We start from the raw sequence: 20,401 nt of genomic DNA on the forward strand, positions 1-20,401 counted from the left end.
TGCTTTCAGTGCAGTTGTGGGCTGTAGGATTATAGACCCACATTAGATTTGGATGAACTATGGTTTTGCATGCACAATAGGCCCAAAGCATGTGACCAATAAAAATGAGATCATGAGAAAGAGAAGAGCTGATTAAATTGTAGTGACCCTTCAAATTACCAGTGTTATCTTATTTAAAGTTCGGCCTGAAGTAATAGAAATAAAATATGGTTAATTGGGTACAAGGTACAGTAAATATAAGGAACTGATTCATCTTAGCCTTACCTAAGGTCTGATAATTAGCAATGACACCACTTGTTTATTAAGAAGTATACCCATGTAAACTCTTAAAGGATTCATTGCTAATACCTGCCTGACCATGTTGGGGCCAAACACTATGGGTCTAAACTCCCCTGGGTTTAGCCAGTTTGTAAGCATCTTGATAAAATGCTTATAAAAGTTTTGTTACTATTTGGATGTAGTAAATTATTTATGTAGGTTTTTTAGACATGTTTAGAGCAATTGTATCCATACCATTCAGCACTGGGATTGAACAAAAGTTAAATTAGTGTTGTGGTAATACTCTGCACAAATAATTGTAATTCCAACATTGGCCCAATCCCTCTGACATCAATGGGAGGTTTTTGCCATTGATTTCAGTAGAGTAAGATCAGGCATTATCACTAAGATTTTCTTTTTGCAAGATTTTCAAAGTGAGTAGTGATTTTTGATGGCCTTGATTTTTGACTGCCCAGCTTTTGAAGCCTTTTTAAAGGGTCTGATTTTCATCACTTTCTGAAAATCAAGCTGTTTTAAGTTCTCATATTAGACACCCAAAAGTGCTAGTCAGTTTTTAAAATTTTGATCTATATGTTTGTGTGAATTTTACCCCCTGCTAGCTGAGTGAAAACTAGAAAGGTTATAATGGTTCTTCTATAGTTCAAGCAGTAGAGCTAAGTGGGTGGAGCTGTAGGAGTTGAGTTCTAGGTCTTAGCTCTGTAAATTTGTGGTTTATTAGGGAGGGGTACTAGTCTCTCATTAATTAAAGGCTTATTTTGATCCTCCTTCTAACGCCTTGATTTTTCTGGTCTTATTTGATTATTATTAAAGCTCCTTGCCTTGGGGATCCGTTCTTGCTTCGCTGCAAGAAATATCCAAAAAGCATGGAAGTGCTCAGTTTGGGCCCAGAAGACACTCATTTTAGTTGATTTCTCCCTTTAAAAGCAGTTCTCTTAATGCGGCCTTCCACGCTTGAACCTTGGGGCGCCCCCCCGAATCATATGCAACAGTAACAAAGCGTTTCTGTAGCTCTGAAGAGAGTTTGAATGTCAGATGACACCAGTGCTGGAAACCTGAGGGCTATATAGGAAAAGCTGTAGGTTGCTGATAGTAATGTGTGCTCTAACATGGGGCTAAAGTTGTCTAAAAGTATTCTCGGTCAAAGGAAGGTGCATATCCTGCTCAATGTCAGTTTATTTTTAATTGTGTGGCGCAATGGTTTTCAACCTGTGGCTCGCTAACCCTCGGCAGCTGCAGACGGTCTACGATTTTCAAAGGGGTCTGTACCTCTATTTGAAAATTTTTAGGAGGTCTGCTAATGGGGGGGGGGAGATGAAAACCCCCCGAAAGAGAGAGTGCAGTTGGGGTATACAGAATTTTACAGACCGACGGTAGAAGTTCCCCGAGTGCAGGGCACTTAGAATCTGAATTACACAGACTCCCCCGTGAACAGTGTCAACACCTCGGGGGGGGGCAGGGGGGGGCGCAGGCTGCAGAGAAAGGCCAGGCCCGGCACCGCTCTGTGTGTGTGTGTGTGTCGCCCCCGCGCGGCCGGACAGGGCCGTTCCTCTCCCTGTGAGCGCGGAGCCCACCCAAAGCCTCGCGAGGCCCTGGCCCACCCACCGTTCTTTCCTCGCGCCGCGCTGGGCCCCGAGCGCAGCACTCCAGCCGCGCCGGCCTCTCCCGCCTCCCTCCCCTTCCCAAGTTCCCAGGAGTTTTCGCCGGCGCCCGGGCGGCTCCTTCCCCAACGTGGTGAATCTGCCGCGGGCTCACCCGCGCTGCGCTATGTGTCACTCGCAACCGGGAGGAGACTAGAGGAATGTGCAGAGGGGAATCACAGCCACGTTTACCCTACCACCGCCCGGCGCAGCAGGCAGCGCACGCGCCCTGGGGTAGTTGGGAGCGGTTAGTCACCGTTTCAGAGCGAGGCTGCAGGTTTTGTGGCGCATGCGCATCGGGAGGGTGGGCCGCTGGGAGTCCAGGTCCAGGGAGCGGGGGCCTAGGGGGTACCATGCTGTGGTTCCGCGGCACCATCCCGGCCGCCATCGCCGCTGCTAAGGAACAGAGCTCGGTCTTCGTGGTCTTCGTGTCAGGTACGACCGATAGCGGGCCTGGGGGAGCGGGGCCCTGCCGTCCCCGGCCGCCGGATATAGTCCCTGGGGCAGCCCTGTGCTGACAGCACCTATTGTCCCGAAGAGCTGCCTGTGCAGCCCCCAAGCCCCGTATACCGTCTCCTCACCCTCTAGTCCCCTGTGCCGCTCCGGGCAGCCCCAGGCAGGCCCCAAGCCCCGTATACCGTCTCCTGACCCTCTAGTCCCCTGTGCCGCTCCGGGCAGGCCCCAAGCCCCGTATACCGTCTCCTCACCCTTTAGTCCCCTGTGCCGCTCCGTGCAGCCCCAGGCAGGCCCCAAGCCCCGTATACTGTCTCCTCACCCTGTAGTCCCCTGGGTTACTCCGTGCTGCCCTGGGCAGGCCCCAAGCCCCGTATACCGTCTCCTCACCCTCTAGTCCCCTGTGCCGCTCCGGGCAGCCCCAGGCAGGCCCCAAGCCCCGTATACCGTTTCCTGACCCTCTAGTCCCCTGTGCCGCTCTCGGCAGCCCCAGGCAGCCCCCAAGCCCCGTATACCGTCTCCTCACCCTGTAGTCCCCTGGGTTACTCCGTGCTGCCCCGGGCAGGCCCCAAGCCCCGTATACCGTCTCCTGACCCTCTAGTCCCCTGTGCCGCTCCGGGCAGGCCCCAAGCCCCGTATACCGTCTCCTCACCCTTTAGTCCCCTGTGCCGCTCCGTGCAGCCCCAGGCAGGCCCCAAGCCCCGTATACTGTCTCCTCACCCTGTAGTCCCCTGGGTTACTCCGTGCTGCCCCGGGCAGGCCCCAAGCCCCGTATACCGTCTCCTGACCCTCTAGTCCCCTGTGCCGCTCCGGGCAGCCCCAGGCAGCCCCCAAGCCCCGTATACCGTTTCCTGACCCTCTAGTCCCCTGTGCCGCTCCGTGCAGCCCCAGGCAGCCCCCAAGCCCCGTATACCGTTTCCTGACCCTCTAGTCCCCTGTGCCGCTCCGTGCAGCCCCAGGCAGCCCCCAAGACCCGTATACCGTCTCCTGACCCTCTAGTCCCCTGTGCCGCTCTCTGCAGCCCCCAAGCCCCGTATACCGTCTCCTCACCCTGTAGTCCCCTGGGTTACTCCGTGCTGCCCTGGGCAGGCCCCAAGCCCCGTATACCGTCTCCTGACCCTCTAGTCCCCTGTGCCGCTCCATGCAGCCCCAGGCAGCCCCCAAGACCCGTATACCGTCTCCTCACCCTCTAGTCCCCTGTGCCGCTCTCTGCAGCCCCAGGCAGGCCCCAAGCCCCGTATACCGTCTCCTCACCCTGTAGTCCCCTGGGTTACTCCGTGCTGCCCCGGGCAGGCCCCAAGCCCCGTATACCGTCTCCTGACCCTCTAGTCCCCTGTGCCGCTCTCTGCAGCCCCAGGCAGGCCCCAAGACCCGTATACCGTCTCCTCACCCTGTAGTCCCCTGTGCCGCTCCATGCAGCCCTAGACAGGCCCTGTCCCCGCTATACTATTGCCTGATTCCATAGTCCACTATACCAGTGGTTCTCAACCTGTGATCCGTGGACCCCTGGGGGTCTACAGACTCTGTTTAAAGGGTCCACAAAAGGCTGTCGTTACCATAGAACAGTGGTTTTCAGCCTCTGGCCTGCAGACGCCTGGGTGTCCACAAACTATGTCTGAGATTTCGAAAGGAGTCGACATCTCCATTTGAAATGCTTTTGGGTTCAGCAAATGAAAAAAGGTTGAAAACCACTGCCCTATATCGCTTCCTGTGCTGACGCAGGCAGACCTCATGCCTACTATATTGTTGCCTGACATGGCAGTCTTCTATACTATTCTCTCTGCGGCCCCTGGTAGGTCCCAAGCCCTCTGTACCATCACTTGATCCTGTAGTCCCCTATATCACCTCCTATGCTGCCCTAGGTAGCCCCAAGCCCCCATACTGTCACTTGATCCTCTAGTCCTCTGTACCACGCTCTGTGCTGTCCCAGGCAGGCTCCTAGCCTCCTACACTGCAGCCTGATCCTATTGGCACCTATACCACCCCCTGTTCATATAGTGTCCTATACTGCTTTTATATACTCCTCTCTGCTGCCTCATGCAGTTTCTAGGTTTCCTATACATGTCACCTTATATTCTCTCTAGTGCACAGTGCGGACTCTACACCCCTGTATTGCTTCATGGAGTCCCTGGGCCCCTATACAGCTGTCTGTACTATTTAACTATACCAGCCTGCAGCTCTCTGTACCCCCCAGTGCAGTCTCCTGGTTCTGTTTTTGCAATGCCATCAATAGCTCGTTTACAACTGCTTGGCCCTTTATACAGCGGTCTCTATTGCCCCATTTTATAACCTCCTTTGCAGTGCCAGTGTCCCCAGTCTCAGCACATACAATTCTCTCTGTGCTGTCGTGCCAGTGCTACAGAATTCCCTGTATATGGTGGTTCTCCATGCTCTGCTCACTTCCAGGCTTCCCCTGTAGGTACTTCAAGCTTTACACGGTCCCTCTCCCCTACCCTAGTCCCCTATGTAATTCTGCATACAGTCTACATCACATCTATAACTTTTTATACTGTTCCTATGGGAGGAGGTGGTTAGGTTTTTATTTTTTACTTTGTCTCCATTGTGTTTGTTTATGAATGATCTTTTTATTTTGATGACTAACAGTTTAGATACTTGGCTTGAAGGCCTCTGAGCATCTCATACAAAAAAATTAGCAAAAACTAACTAACCAACCGCCACTGCCCAGAACAAATCCTACTACTAATGTCAAGTAACTTTTTTTAAAAAGAATATCAAAACATGGGATTCACCTACCTTCCACAAATAAAGTCACAAAAGACAATTTAAATAGGAAGTAACAATTTTTAGCTCTTGGCTGGCATAGCGTTCTTTATTCTGCATTCCCCGCTGGAAGGTAGCTATGGATAATGAATGTGGTGGCTAAAAAGTGGGATTGGCTCAGCTCAGCTATTTTATACACCTCAAGTTATAGAGCGGGATGTGATATTGCTTCTAAGCAGTGAGGGAGCTATCTGTGGAATTCAGTGTTCTATTGACAAGACATCTTTTTAATGAAGTTTCTTTTGTTGCAAAGATCCCAAAATGTTTTACAGATTTATATACAGAGCAAGTGATTCCTCCCTGGGATCTATAGTTAGGGATGCAGTTATCATAGAGTATGTTTTGTAAGATCAAATGGAAAGATAATTAGTAAACAACAGGAAACCTCTTGACATACACATTCTGCAACTTTTGACAGTTTACCTGTGAGACCTACTGTTGTGACTTGGATGAAGACTGATTTTTATTTTCCTGCCAGTGGCTAAGAAGTTTCATTTAACTTCATGGACATTTCAGCCCTTTCAAGATGTTTCTTGATGGTATTAAATGTATTAACTTGTATTTTTAATGTAATCCTGTCACGGGTAACAAGATATCACTTACCACTTATTTAGGTTTCCAGTTCAGTTCTGCTGCTCTTTGGTCTCTTTCCCCATTTATGTTCTAAATTCTAAAGTGAAGAGCCAAATGTGAATAATAATGGCCATAACTAGGCCAAATCCCACCTATTGACTAACTTTGTTGAGATTAGGTAAAGTAAAGTTCAGATAAACAGAAATTAATTTGTTTATTCTAGACAATAGGTGAAATTCGGTAAAAAATGTGCATGAATGAACTTTGGGGTGAGGGTTGCTTAACTTAATTTAGGTCTGTAGTTTAACATTTACCTAATTGAAACATTCTGTGGGGTAACATTTTTTGTTCAAGTTGAAAGCCCTGTTTGTTTATTTATTGTCTTTTGGGATGAAATTTTTCATATTTGGGACCTCATCCTGCAGTTGACTCCATGTGGGCAAGTGATAGAGTTCTGCTCATTCCTGCTGAGCCATCCTGGAAGCCGTCTATTCACAGAACAATTATTTTGTAGCTTAGTTGACCAAGAAGCGGTTTCAGTCTGGCACTATGGGCAAAGGGGATGGACAGGCATAGGGACACACCCACATCTTGTTCATACTACACTTGAAGCCCGGCTTTGCAACAACGTTGTTTAAGATCCTTGGATACTACAGTGATAGGTTTTTATATTGCTCCCATAAGTGACAGTTTTTCTATTGTTAGTAGAGCCATGCTGTAGGCTTGTAGTTTGTCTAGAACAGTTCTCTGATAAAAGTATCTGTCCACGCTAGTCAGTGAAACCATTCTAGAACTGTGCTATCAGCAAGAAAACATTTTTAAACATGCATATTACTTCCACAGATTCATCAATAATTTGTATGGATCTGTTATACCAGTAAAATAAAAACCAGCAGGATCTTATTAAAGGGAATAAGGCAAAATGCCACATTTATTGTGAATGCAGAAAGAATCATAGTAAGCAGTTAGTTATAGCTATAACATTCCATTCAATTTCATATTTATTCAGGTTTCAGAGTAGAAGCTGTGTTAGTCTGTATCTGCAAAAAGAACAGCAGTACTTGTGGCGCCTTCAAGACAAGTAACAAATAACAAATTTATTAGATATAATAAATAAATAACAAATTTATTAGAGCATAAGCTTTCGTGGGCTACAGCCCACTTCATTGGATGCATAGAATGGAACATATAGTATTCAAGCTCAGAGGTTTCTCGTTGGAGTCTGGTTTTGAAGCTTTTCTGTTGCAAAATTGCCACCCTTAAATCTTTTACTTAGTGGCCAGAGAGGTTGAAGTGTTCTCCTACTGGTTTTTGAATGTTATGATTCCTGATGTCAGGTTTGTGTCCATTTATTCTTTTGCATAGAAACTGTCCAGTTTGGCCAGTGTACAGAGGGGCAATGGCAGAGGGGCATTGCTGGCACATGATAGCATATATCACATTGGTAGATGTGCAGGTGAATGAGCCCCTGATGGTGTGGCTAATGTGATTAGGTCCTATGGATGGTGTCACACATTCATTCATACACACACACAGAGGTTCTGCAAGGTTATCATCATAGTTAGAATCAGCCTTAGAGTTGCTCGTGCCAAGCCACTGGCCAGGTTGCCTGGACACGAGGAGGGAGCAGGGCCTTCTCAGGCTCTGCACATCTGATGCTCCTGGAAGTTGGTTTGCATAATCAGACCCCAAAGTTCTCAGTTTCTAGAGTCCATTTCTATAGGAATTTATTCCTGTGCCAGTCTATGGGAATTGCTTCATCATGCTGTTGCTGAATCAATCAGCAGATGGCACATTCCTGACGGCTCCATGTTGTTCTTCGGTTTCCCATCCTTGAGACTGTTGGGTGGATTCCAGTCTGCCCTCTGGGGGTCCTCTGGTTGTTTCCACTTGATGCCTTCTTTGGCCGATGGACACTGGATTCTTAGGCTGGCACCTCGCTGATCATTCCGTTATTATCCACACCAAGCATCCATCCACATACATCCTCTAACTCTATTTTAATCACAATTGTTAACAAAGCGAGATAGATACAACAAAAGGCCTGGGAGTCTCTGTCTGCTGTTTCTGTTGTTACAAAGTATTGCTTTGAGTCTCTCTCTGTGTGAGTAGTTGTTGTTACAAAGTATTGTTTTGAGAACAGACTCTGTCTTAGCAGCTTGCAAGTTTCACACAGAGAGAGAGAGAAACAGTAAACACAAGAGACCAAAGACCAAGAGACCTCTTAATTAGTAATACCGTGGAATTTAAACTATGGGGAATCAAACTCATTTGTGATTTTAATACAGAACTTCTTTAATATGATCCAACGGATCCAGACGGAGAAAGGGAGAAAGATAATGAAGAATAATTGAATTGCTTAATTTTAGGGTCAACATTGTAACTGAACAGGCAAAAGAAAATAAAGGACTGGATTATTCTTCCCAGTGATTTTAAAATATTTTATGGTCGGGAAAGAGGTTGTTTGGGATTATGTATCTTTCAGACTGTGTGATTATCTTGGTCTCGTAAAACAAGTTTATATAAGAGTTTCAGTCATTTAACTTTAGCCTTGCTCAGCACCAATTTCTTGCCATAATAACCCTAAATAATACTTGTATTCACAGTTTATAAAGCTTAATGGTATAGCTCAAATATGACAGGAGTGTAAAGACATATTATGTAAGTAAATTGAGGAATTCACACGAAGTTGCAAATAAAGGGACAGAGGCTGCTGGTTTTAAAGAGCAGGGAGTGCTGGTATGCCTCCACCTAATGTAAACTGGTTTGAAACTTTAAATAAAGTTGGGAATTGGAATACAGATTTGCACACACAAAAAAGCAGCCTAGGGAACATGTACCTTTGGGGAACCAAAAGGTTAATCAGTGGCCTCAAATAACAGCTGATGTACTGACTGTACTGCTGTACAGAAGATGCAGTATAACTAATACTAAAAGCTGATTCTCCAGTATTTCATAGGTAGCTAACTTGCAGAGATACAAAGCTTTCTGTTTCACTTTTTGCTGGAATTAATTTGCTTAATAAAAAATTAAGCAAATCGTTCATTTGATGCAAAACCCACTCAGATAAATTTCTGTATTCTGTACTGTCCACATTAGGCTTTACAGTGTTCTTGCCAGACTATACTTACTTGTCTATGGTTGAGATGGCACTTTCATTTATAAGCCTGTATTTTTAAAGGCTGGTTGTTTTTGGAACCAATGCCGCTTAAACTGAAACTTCACTTTTTTTTTTCCCTGCCTTGGACGTGATTTTTTTTTAGGAGGGGAGGGGAAAGCTGAAGAAAATCTATTTGGCTGGTTGTAAGGTTTGTTCATCAAAATAAATGTTAGGTGCCTTTTAGAAAATACCTACTGAACTTACTTTTTAAATAAAAATAAACAAAATATGATTACAATGTTAAGATTGTAATTGAACAATTCAGGAAATTTGGAATTCAGGTTCTTATAGTAAGCTTAACATATGTGTGCATTTCTGCATGGCTTTTTCATTACATGGTTTTGAAGTAAGGTATAACAAATAACTGAATTGCTCTCTGACAAATAACTTTCATTCCAAGGGATTCCAAAGCATTTTTCAAATTATATATGTACTGTGACAGGGTCGGGCCAGATGGCTAGAGGAGAGTAATAGAAGGCAGATATATTAGCCCCCGGCTAAGTAGGTCCCATTTCCCTGGGTAAGGTAACAGGACAATCAGGAACCTTCTGGAGACAATTAAGACAGGCTGATTAGAACACGTGCAGTCGATCAAGAAGCTGCTAGAATCAATTAAGGCAGGCTAATCAGGGCACCTGGGTTTTAAAAAGGAGGTCACTTCAGTTTGTGGTGTGCGTGTGAGGAGCTGGGAGCAAGAGGCACTAGGAGCTGAGAGCGAGAACGCGGACTGTTGGAGGACTGAGGTGTACAAGCATTATCAGACACCAGGAGGAAGGTCCTATGGTGAGGATAAAGAAGGTGTTGGGAGGAGGCCATGGGGAAGTAGCCCAGGGAGTTGTAGCTGTCACACAGCTGTTCCAGGAGGCACTCTAGACAGCTGCATTCCACAGGGCCCTGGGCTGGAACCTGGAGTAGATAGCGGGCCGGGTTCCCCCCAAACCTCCCAACTCCTCGTCAGACACAGGAGTCGTCGACCTGGACTGTGAATTCAGAAAAACAGCCAAGCTGAGGGCTGCCGTGAAGCTCCAAGGCGAGCAAATCCGCAAATAAGTGCAAGACCCACCAAGGTAGAGCAGGAACTTTGTCACAGTACAGTGCCATTAATGGGATGGAGGCCAACAGTTCAGTCGCACACTTTACAACTGTAGTGGGAGGGGAAATTTGGACATCACAATAAACCCTTATACAAAATTGCCATGAAATTTTTAACCTTAAAAAGTCAGTAGGACCTTTTCTCATCCAAAAGGTAGAGGGAGAGCAAGACACAAACGGAGGCAACTGGAATGGAGTTCAGTTTACTTAAAGAGGAAGGGCGGAGTTGACCGTTCTGAGACTGGAAGCTGTACTTCCACCAAATAGACTTAGTAAATTGTGTACTCTGTTTAAATTGCATATTTTTCCATAACTTAAAATGCACTGATAGCACTTTCAATTATCGAAGGGTGTGCAGTAAACTGTGAATTTCTTGATTTTCATAAAATCTCAACTTTAGTTACAGGTGGTATTTCATATGATTTCTTAGCTTATTTCTTATATGTCAACAAACACATAATCTTCAACGTGTTTTAGAACTGGACTTTGCCATATTCATTAGCAAAGACCTGCTGAATACCAGAAGAAAAACACAGAAATTTTGTGTTAGGACCCAATTAACCACTTAATCCTTAAGACCCACTGAAGTACCGTGTTTTGTGTATGGTTATAAAGGATTTGAGAATGAAAAGATCTGAGCCCTTTGACAGCTGATGCTAATTATGGAAAAGCTTATTTAGCGCCAGCTGTGTGTTTGGGGTTGTACAAGACACAAAGATAAAGACTTTCACTGTCTGTTGTCTGGAATGTTTCAGTTTTCTACAGTCATTGCATAATGGGAAAAATACACCCATCTTTTATCATTGTAGATAACTATATTTACCCAACAAGCTGAAAAGGTCAGTGCTCTCTATTGAGACTATATAAACACTGTATATCATCTGCTAGAAGTACTAAAGTGATACTTTTCCCATCTTAGAAACCTATGAGCTCTCTGACAGCTTGAGGAGTTAGAGTCCCAAGATAGTTCTGCCAGTTGGTAATTCTACTAAATAGCATACAACATTCAGAACTCCCTTTTAACTTAATGTCTTAGATCTTCTGCGGCTCATTATATGCATTTGGTTTCTTAATCATTGTATTAACTTTTGTATTTCAAAACAGTAGGAAACATTAGATGAACTTTAACCTTGAAAGAGGAACGGATTACGTAAACAAAAATTGACTCTAGAAATTCACCTCCACTGATGGTTATAGGTTTTAAACTAAATGACATGAGGCATGATTTATGTAATATAGGTTATCAACTTTTTCATGTTTTGGGTCACATGTTATAGAGATTATACTGTGGGTAACTTCTTACATTTGTGATCTCACAACAACGTTGTGGAAACTGCAGCAATTGCTTACATGGAAAAGCTAATATTAAGCAAGGATTTAGGTATTTTTAGCTATCTAATAGGATAATAGTGTATCCTTTTGAAAAAAGCATGCAGTAAAGTACCTGTCTGCCTCTAAGCAGTTGGAAGCAAGGAGGAGCAGCCAGCACCAAGACAGCAGTGGTCTGTAGATGGCATCTTGGGAACCACTGATGTTAAAGAAGAGTAAAAGACAAATGGGTCAATCCAAAGGATTCCCAGATCAAATAATTTTATAGGTGTTTTTTTTTGTTTGTTTGTTTTGTTTTTGTTCAAAGTTTATTAAATGGAATTATAGGGGTCTTTCCAATAGTAATAGAAAGAAATAATATGGTAATCAAATGGTCCCAAATTCCTGGAGTACAAAACATGCAAGGAAGAACTCCTCCATGTGGTTGGCAAGCACTTGTCAGCACAGCTGGTTTGAAACAACCCTCCTCCAAGAAGCAGGAAGGCCAAATGGTCTGCTTGAAGTGCAATGCCTGACTAAAGGAATGGGTGTCCCCGCTGTCATTAAAAAAGGAAATAGTAATAGCTACTTAATAGAATACTATGTGAGAGTTTTCTTGTGGTCATTGGATAATATATTTATATAATGGAGAGCCAACTAACAGTGTTATGAAATAGCCAGACTTACATAAACAATCCTTATTTACAAATGAAAACAAAATAGTGGGTTATAAACAATTAAGAGTCTCTACAGCTCTAAATAAGACAAATTACTGTGGATTAGTTCTTTCTGGATGACTGCTTATTACAAGTGAATAAATCTGATTAAGATTAACTAATATTTAATCCTCTCCAAACACGTTTTTGATATCATATGTGTAGCCTTGTCTTTTCTAGGAAAAAAGTTGCGTTCTCTACTATGTTAGTTTATGTAGAAACTAATATGTGGTAAAATCCTAGTGAAAACTAGACAGTTCGTAGTTTTCACACGTTAGTAAGTAAAGATAAACACTAGTGGGAAGCCTAGGGTTTACCTTAATCTGCTAATGTGACAAAACTACAGACTGGCCATATGTTCACTAGGATTTAACTGTATGGTAAGAAAGCACCAGTTTTCCTAATGTGGACACACTCATAGGGAGACTGCTGAAACAATATAGCAAGAGAGAGGCATGCTTACCCTGATGTCTGGATGGGGCTCCACTGAGTAAGAGAGTGACTTCAGTTCATTACGTTGAATTTAGGGGCTGATGCTCTCCCATTAGCTATCAAACCTTTTTTCTGAAACTGCATATTACAAGGAAAATAGCATGCACTTTCACAATTTAATCTTTCAAATATAGTAGGATATATGGTTTATGTTCATGCCTGCATAAAAGTTTTAAATCTAAGTCAAACCAGAAAAAAAGTGTTTGAACAATATTTATTGATAACTAAAAGATGCCTGAATGGATTTTCTCCAGATTTTCCAAAAGTAGTTAAATGGTCTGCCAAGCATGAGAACTTCCAAAATGTAACTTTTGGGACTGGAACATTATAGTAAACAGAGGTTTAGAATGAAAGTTTCTTCTAATTCACTATATTACGCTATTTGCCATATATGTATGTTGAAAGACTTGACATTTTGGTACATTAGCTACAATTCATTTGTTTGGTCTTATAGTAATTTCACACACAAGGCTTCAGGCACATTTATACTAGCAAATACACAGTAATAATCATAAGCGTTTTACAGAGCTACTTTGTAGCGAGAGAGAAACTGTTAAATGGCCTGTCCCAAAAAACACATTTTTAAAATAAAAAAAGAAATTGTGAAGACTGGTTTTCATGAACATTTTAGCAAGCTGCTAGAATTCACTGGCAAATACCATTACTAGCCTTTAGCAAATTAATACAGACTATTCCTAGTTCAAAATGTTCAAGAACTATTTGATGTGAATGTTGATTACCACATGTAAAATGTGTTCCACTGTTCAAATCACAGAAAACTGTTTTCTGTTCATTTTCAAAGAAAATAACAGCCTTTGGGATAATTGGCTTGTCTTTGCCCCCATTAACTAATTTATTATTTTAAATTCTAGGCTTTCTTGGATGTTCTTGAAGCATTTACATTTTGTTTTAACCCCCCTTTTCTTGAGTAAGTCTCAAAGAAAACTACGACTTGCAATTGAGAACAAAATAACTTAAAAACAATAAATACATTTTAAAAACCCTGTATTTTATGAAGTTTTCAATCACTTTTGAAGTCAAATTCATGCAAGTTTAGTAAGGCCAGTATCAGACCAGACTTGCCGTTTGTGATGTGTTTAGCTTCATGTTAGTGATAAGAAGGCATATCTCTTGCAGGTGATGATGAACAATCCACACAGATGGCTGCAAGTTGGGAGGATCAGAAAGTGACTGAAGCAGCCTCAGATGATTTTGTTGCTATTAAAATTGATATCAAAAGGTTTGGTCACATTCTAACACTTTTCATGTTGTACTGCCTTTTTCAGTTTGGGTTATTAATAATAATAATAATAATACCACCTAGCTTTTTAAGACATCTCCCTGACATCTCCTGTTTGCTCTAGGGCAGTGGTTCCCAAACTTGTTCCGCCGCTTGTGCAGGGAAAGCCCCTGGCGGGCCGGGCCGGTTTGTTTACCTGCCGCGTCCGCAGGTTCGGCCAATTGCGGCTCCCAGTGGCTGTGGTTCGCTGCTCCAGGCCAATGGGAGCCGCTGGAGGCTGCACGGGCCGAGGGACGTACTGGCCGCCGCTTCCCGCAGCTCCCATTGGCCTGGAGCAGCGAACCGCAGCCACTGGGAGCCACGGTCGGCCAAACCTGCAGATGCAGCAGGTAAACAAACCGGCCCAGGCCCGCCAGGGGCCTGCCCTGCACAAGCGGCAGAACAAGTTTGGGAGCCACTGCTCTAGGGCCTCACATCTGAAGTACATTCAATAGTCTTGGTGCAGCTGGAGGCTAAAAAATTAGCAGATGATGCATATGATTTACTCCAGCTTTAAAAGTATTTTAGTTACATCCTTGCTGCAGTATTGCAGTTGACAGCCAAATCATGGTCTGGTTGATCCTTCTCCTTTCTGAAAGTGAAGAACCACAATAATGAAGTGTTATAAAATCAGACAAATGTGAGTTTTCTAAAAGGACTTTTGAATTTGTCAAGTTAAAGATTTAAGCTAGTTCAGAAATTTCCATGAGTCACAAAAATTGAAAAATCTTGCAGGCCTGGATGTCCCAACAGAAACAAACCTAGGAAATGGGTTGACTTGGGGATCATTGCTGTGCACACAGTAAAAAAACACCAACGTCCCTCACTGAGTTACTCAGAATTGTAGCACTATCCCTGGCTGTGCCCATCTTCTCCATTCCATAGGCAGCCAGTATATTGAAATTTACAAGAATCCCATTACCTTGAAGCACTCACAGGAGAATTTTTGTAAATTTCATTATACTGCTTGTTGTCAGAGAATCCCGTATTGTACTACCAGTGATCCAAAATGGTGGTGTTATTTTGCCATGTAGTTTCACTAAAATAATCTAGTGTGGACTTTTACAGCCTGTTGCAATAGCCAAGAATGTTGACTATTTCCAATGTATTAATGAGAAAATGTTGCAGAAGCTCATTTTCCATAATCTTGCGAGTCTTTGAACAGTCCCATGTACAATGAGTGTGTGTCACTTATAGGTTGTGATGTGATGAGACTAACTCTTCCTAATCTATGATTGATGTAAAGTGATTAGGATGATCTGCTAAACATATCTTTTGCTTTATACAGCGAAGCATGTCTACAGTTCTCACAAATCTGTATCCTTTTAAAATCAGTTCAAATGTTGCATTTTGTTTGAGATATTTGTTCTTTACAACTACAGGCCCTGTCCCTAGGATTAAGATTCCCAATAAGAGACACTGTTGAAACTGTTTCATAAGGCATAGGAGTATATGTAGAAGATTATATGTAGGAGTACATGTAAATACATACATTTAAAATGCAGTTAAAAGCCATTATGCCCAGCTACTATTCTTCAGTTATTTGGGTAAAGATATGTAATTAAAGCAAGTTCAATAATTGATCACGTAATATCCTCTAAATTGAAGACAATCCTATTTTCCACATAATAGGAATAACCCAGTTATTGGAGACTTGAACGACCATAACTGGTGATATGTACTGGTGTTAATATTTAGATATTAAGAGGTTTTTGAATTACAAAAAATAAATAATTGAGATACTATACTATTAATTGGAGTTGGGATGGAGGAAGAGGAATAAAATGTCTGACTCCAAGGGCTGGATTCCACTTTCAGTTATGCAGATGTAAATCAAGAGTAACTCCATTAAGCATAATAAATAGCCCTCTACTTAAAATTCCTACAATTCTCTGTGGTGGTGGGGACAAAGAGGAAGAGAGAGCAAATTCCATACTTTGTAAGAACATCCTTTGATGTTGAAGATCACTTTCAATATTTCCTTTTTATTCTTTCAATAGCTAGTGTTGATTGAAGTACAACCAGAATGTGAGTGCCATTGATATGACACTCAGATGTGCACTGATTTTAATGGATTTCTTACTACTATTTCATATTCTGCTTAACACTAAAACATAATATGCTTATTCTAAAGCATAATTGGATTATCTGTAATACCGTTATACATGATACAGTCCTCTGGGATGTTTATGAAATCTTTCACAAACAGTATTGATTTCAGATACATGCATGATTTTCTTTTAAGCCTTGTATTGGAGAGAAGTGCTTTAACTTAAACTAGTCTTTCTGCTCTGTTTTTGAAGTGGTGGATTTCAAATTTATGTGGTGCATTTTCCTTTTCTAGTAGCTTACTCATTTGTTTTTTTTTTAATCTTGCTGCTTTAACTACATCCATTTATTGGCCTTTACTATTACTGTGCAGATCCTGTAGTGTGTATTCCATCCAGCTTCTTTATAGGAGACAATGGAATCCCCTTGGAAGTAATTGCTGGCAGTGTCTCTGCAGAGGAGCTTATTACCAGAATCCACAACGTCAAACAGGTAATAAATGCTTACACACCAGCTTTTTCACTAGAATGAAATATTGTCACAAGAGCTTGTGGCCTTCACCTCTTCAAGACAGCAAACATCATTGGGCCCAAGTGTGTGACCAGAGGAAGCAAGCACTACTGAATCAGTATGCTCTCACCGGCAGCAAAGTTACTTCCCTGTCCAATTATGCAAAGCTGAACTAATTTTGAAAACTGTTTGTCCATGTTAAGTAAACCAATTGTCACAGGAAGTTAAGAGTAGCTACACTATACTGACACAAAAAGAATAGGTGTACTAAACAATTCTTAATCATTGCTCCTTTCAGAGCTATTCTTCTAGCAGGGCTTAGACATGGTTTAATAATGTGACGATAACATGGTCTGTAGTGTTGACTCAAACAAAACAAAACTATCTACATATATGTTTGCAGTGTTATAGCTGTGTTGGTCACAGGATATTCGAGAGACAAGGTGGGTGAGGTAATCTTTTATTGGACCAGCTTCTGTTGTTGAAAGAGACATGCTTTATAGCTTATCACACAGCTCTTCTTCAGGTCTAGGACAGGTATTCAGAGTATCACAGCTAAATACAACATCAAAGCTAAATACTGTTAAATCCAGAGGTAGCAACAGGAGTAGCAAATGGGAGTTTTGCAAGGGAGTTATCCAGGTGAAGGAGGAGCAACTACATGACTTTGGTGTGAGTTTGTGGACTTTAACTTCCTATTGTGCATGCTTGCTTCCTTGGTGTGTGCCTGCTTGATTGATGTTTATAGTGTGGACTGTTAGGGGGGCTGTGTGCTGAGCCTAGCAGGCTGCTAGGTAAGGTTGAGAGCTTCCTAACAAGGCTCTAGCCTACCATCTTTTGATCCCTAATCCCTTTAGAGCCCTGGACGAGGGGGACGGGACTAACTCAGGGAAAATGCGGGTTTTAAAAGCCAGTTTGTAAGTGACCAGAGTTGCTGCTCCTGTTCACTAACTCATGTGAGTTTTGCAAGGGATTTTAGAGAGGGAGTGTAAGCGCCAGATACACCTAATGAACATTTTCTAAACTTTGGCCAATAACATGTATGGGAACGGTGAGATAAACCTGGTAGAAGCATAAGTTTCTTAATATAGTGTTCACAAGTTTTCAGTGCAGACAGGCTAAGAAAAAAGCTGCAATACAGTTGGAACACAATATATTTGATAACTTATTGAATATTTATTTTGTCTTCACCCACCAAAGAAAAAATGGTTCATAAGGCTTAAGCTTCAAGCCTGAGAGCACAATCAAAAGTTTGTAGTCTTGTCTGTCACTGCTTTTTTTCTTTCTAAGATGCATGCAGTAAAAAATGAAGCATTAGAGAATGGGAGTGAGTTGTCTGCTCAGAGTCCCTCCTTCCAGGCTAAGACCACTTCTGAAAATGCTCAATCCAGAACAGTTGATCTTTGTGAAACACAACTTGAGATAATAAGCACTTCTGACGGTAATTAACAACAACATATACCAGTTTGCTCTTCAAATCCTAACAGTATGATTGTCATCTTCTTAAAATTAACATGAATGATGGTAAAACATTTGTGGCCTTGTTGGGATGACAGTATTTTCTCAGAGCACATCTTGCAGAAAGTCCACTGAAAAAGCCACAAATCCTGTCATCTCACATTGTTGTAGTGAGTAGAAAATTAAGCTCTCTTGTAAGACAGTAATTAATAAATTATTTAACTACAGTGTTCTTAAAATTAAACTCAGTTCTAAATATCTGTTCCTCCTTAGGTTATTGACCTTATTAGCAAAGCACTATTTTCAGAGGAATTAGTACTTTGTGAACAGTGGTTCTACACCACAGCCCAGTATGTTTTTTAAGAGGGCAATCGTTAGCAAAAGTAGTAACAAATTACAAATATGCCTTTTTTCCTCCTCTGTACAACTTCCTAAAACACTTGAAGATAGAGCAAATTCAGTCCAGGCAAATCAGTTTCAGGAATCAAATAATTCTTCAGATGAGAGAGTGACTGAGCCACAGCCTGTGAATGACCTTACAACCAAAGTGGAAAGGTTTGTCTTTGTTTTTTTTGTAGACTTTCTATCTATTCTAAAGTACTGTGATTAATTATTACATTTCCTTAGGTTGTAACAATGGTAAGAACCAAAGCTGCATGATTAACATATTTCTTGTTCTAAATGAAGTTTTAATGTTCTTCAGAAAATAGCTAAAACTAGTGACTATTTTAATCTTAAGCATCAAATTTCTCAGACGCTAGAGCTAATGGATTTCGCCTTGTAATAATCTGAGTGCCAGGTGCTGATCTACCAGTCGGAGCCAAATCTGTAACATTCTAATTCTCTTAATTTGAAGTGGCCCTTTGTCCCTTCATTAACTGACTTTGTTGCTTGACATGGTAACTAGATGAAGATGGAAAGCCTCCTTTCTCTCATTTTGACTGTGATAAGTTTGGCATGTTAAGCATGCGTTTTGGTAGATCTGGACTCAGTTATTCAACCTTTTTGCTGTTGAATCGAACTCTCAGAACAGTCAGGGAATGTTTTTTATCAAATGGAAGCAGATCTTATTTTCCTTCAAGATATCCTATAAGCAAAGCAAGTTAGATCTTAATAATAGGGATTAATGGAGAGGCTGGGAGTGGGTTGTTGAATAGACATGTTAATATTTTTCTACAGATTTGAGTGAAACTATTTGGAAATGCAAAGCAGAACTTGATTCTGTTCACTGTCCAAGAAAGATTTTGATATTAAACTTGGGTAGAGGTGGGTTGGGTCCTCTAAATAGCTCAATGGAGTGACTACTGCCAGTGAACAAAGATTGTTTAGTGAATGTCCTAAAAACACCTAAAACTGAGATCTGGCTCCTTAGTAACTCCTGGCTGAGAAGTGTTTAAGTGAAGTAAAAGGTTTTCCTAAAGCAATTAAAGATGCCTGTGCTTTCATTGAATTAGACCTATGGTTATATGGCTAACATAAGGGTAAAAAGATTCCTTTTACTCTGCAATATGGCTTAAATGGAAGAGCGGGGAGCCAGGAAACCCACAGAGTTAAGGTTGCCTGGGGGTAGCCCAGACCATTCCAGAATGTCAAGTTCACAAAACTCAAACCTTTGAAAACCAGGAAATACAGAGTTAAGTTAAATAACTGTACAACCTTAACTCTGCCACCCCTGGAGCTGGCAATAGCCCTGGGGAACTCCAGCTGCATTCAGTTTGTTAGCTGTAGCTGTATTGAATGATAGAGGAGCAGTTGAAGCAGCTTGGAAGAGCTATGATAGCGATATGTGGAGATCTGGATCCGAGTCCCGTTCCCCCATGTGTGTTATCAAAGGAAGGAGGTATATATATACCTTGACTTTCCAGTCTGCATCATTTCAATACATATTTGTGTTGCTTGTGTCTGTAGCAGGGCACTGGGGTCTTCCTGACATGTGTATTGTCTCTAGTGCGGTGGGATATGAGAGTAGTCTGTGGATTTAGTGATGAGTAGTGGGAGGTATAGATTTAGGTGGTATCTTGTGTGTAAGTGTGAAGGGCCTATAAAAGGGTATGAAGTGGTTGTTAATTTTTGCAAGTGTGTTATTCTGTTGAGTAAGTAGGCTTAGTGTTTGAGTGACGGAGTAGCATCTGTCCATTACCATGAAAAAGCAGACTGGGGGAGTGTGTAATGTTTTATAGGCATATTGGGACATCACTCAAAGAACTGAGTTAAGGTTGTATGGGCATTTACTTAATTCTGTATTGCCTGGTTTTCAGAAGTTTAAATTTTGTGAACTCAACATTTTAGAGGGACACAAGCTATCGCCAGGGAACTGTAACTCTGTGTTAACAAAGTTTTTTTTGCCATTTAATTTCCTAGTGTTTTAAACAGAATAAGTGTGTGTTAGTGTTCATTTAGACAGCTGTACTCCTCACCTAGGGTTGCAGGTGATATGCTACTGAGCTAGGTAATCAAGACCTAACTTTTATATAGTGCTTAGATCTCAAAGAACCTTACATTATTATCCCCATTTGACAGATGGGAAACTGAGGTGCACAGAGGTTGAAGTGACTTGCCCCAAGTCACCCAGTGGGCCAGTGGCAGAGCTAAGAATAATCCCAGTTCAGTTGCC

General features: G+C 42.1%; 1 protein-coding gene across 4 annotated transcripts in view; it reads left to right on the forward strand.

Moving 5' to 3' along the window:
- Positions 1-2,183: 2,183 nt before the first annotated feature.
- UBXN4 (UBX domain protein 4) overlaps positions 2,184-20,401 on the forward strand; it is a 29,249-nt gene continuing 11,031 nt past the window's right edge. Inside the window, exons 1-7 of one of the 4 annotated variants that reach the window (XM_073305357.2) lie at positions 2,277-2,351; positions 5,569-5,689; positions 13,629-13,731; positions 15,059-15,087; positions 16,193-16,311; positions 17,620-17,770; positions 18,234-18,342. In XM_073305357.2, the coding sequence (XP_073161458.1) occupies positions 5,677-5,689; positions 13,629-13,731; positions 15,059-15,087; positions 16,193-16,311; positions 17,620-17,770; positions 18,234-18,342 (524 nt within the window). In that variant the 5' untranslated portion in view covers positions 2,277-2,351; positions 5,569-5,676. Of the gene's footprint in view, positions 2,352-5,568; positions 5,690-13,628; positions 13,732-15,058; positions 15,088-16,192; positions 16,312-17,619; positions 17,771-18,233; positions 18,343-20,401 lie in introns of all 4 variants that reach the window. The other 3 variants (XM_073305356.2, XM_073305359.2, XM_073305358.2) reach the window with 3 other exon arrangements.

This window comes from Lepidochelys kempii, chromosome 11 (assembly GCF_965140285.1).
Source record: "Lepidochelys kempii isolate rLepKem1 chromosome 11, rLepKem1.hap1, whole genome shotgun sequence".
Lineage (NCBI taxonomy): Eukaryota > Metazoa > Chordata > Testudines > Cheloniidae > Lepidochelys > Lepidochelys kempii.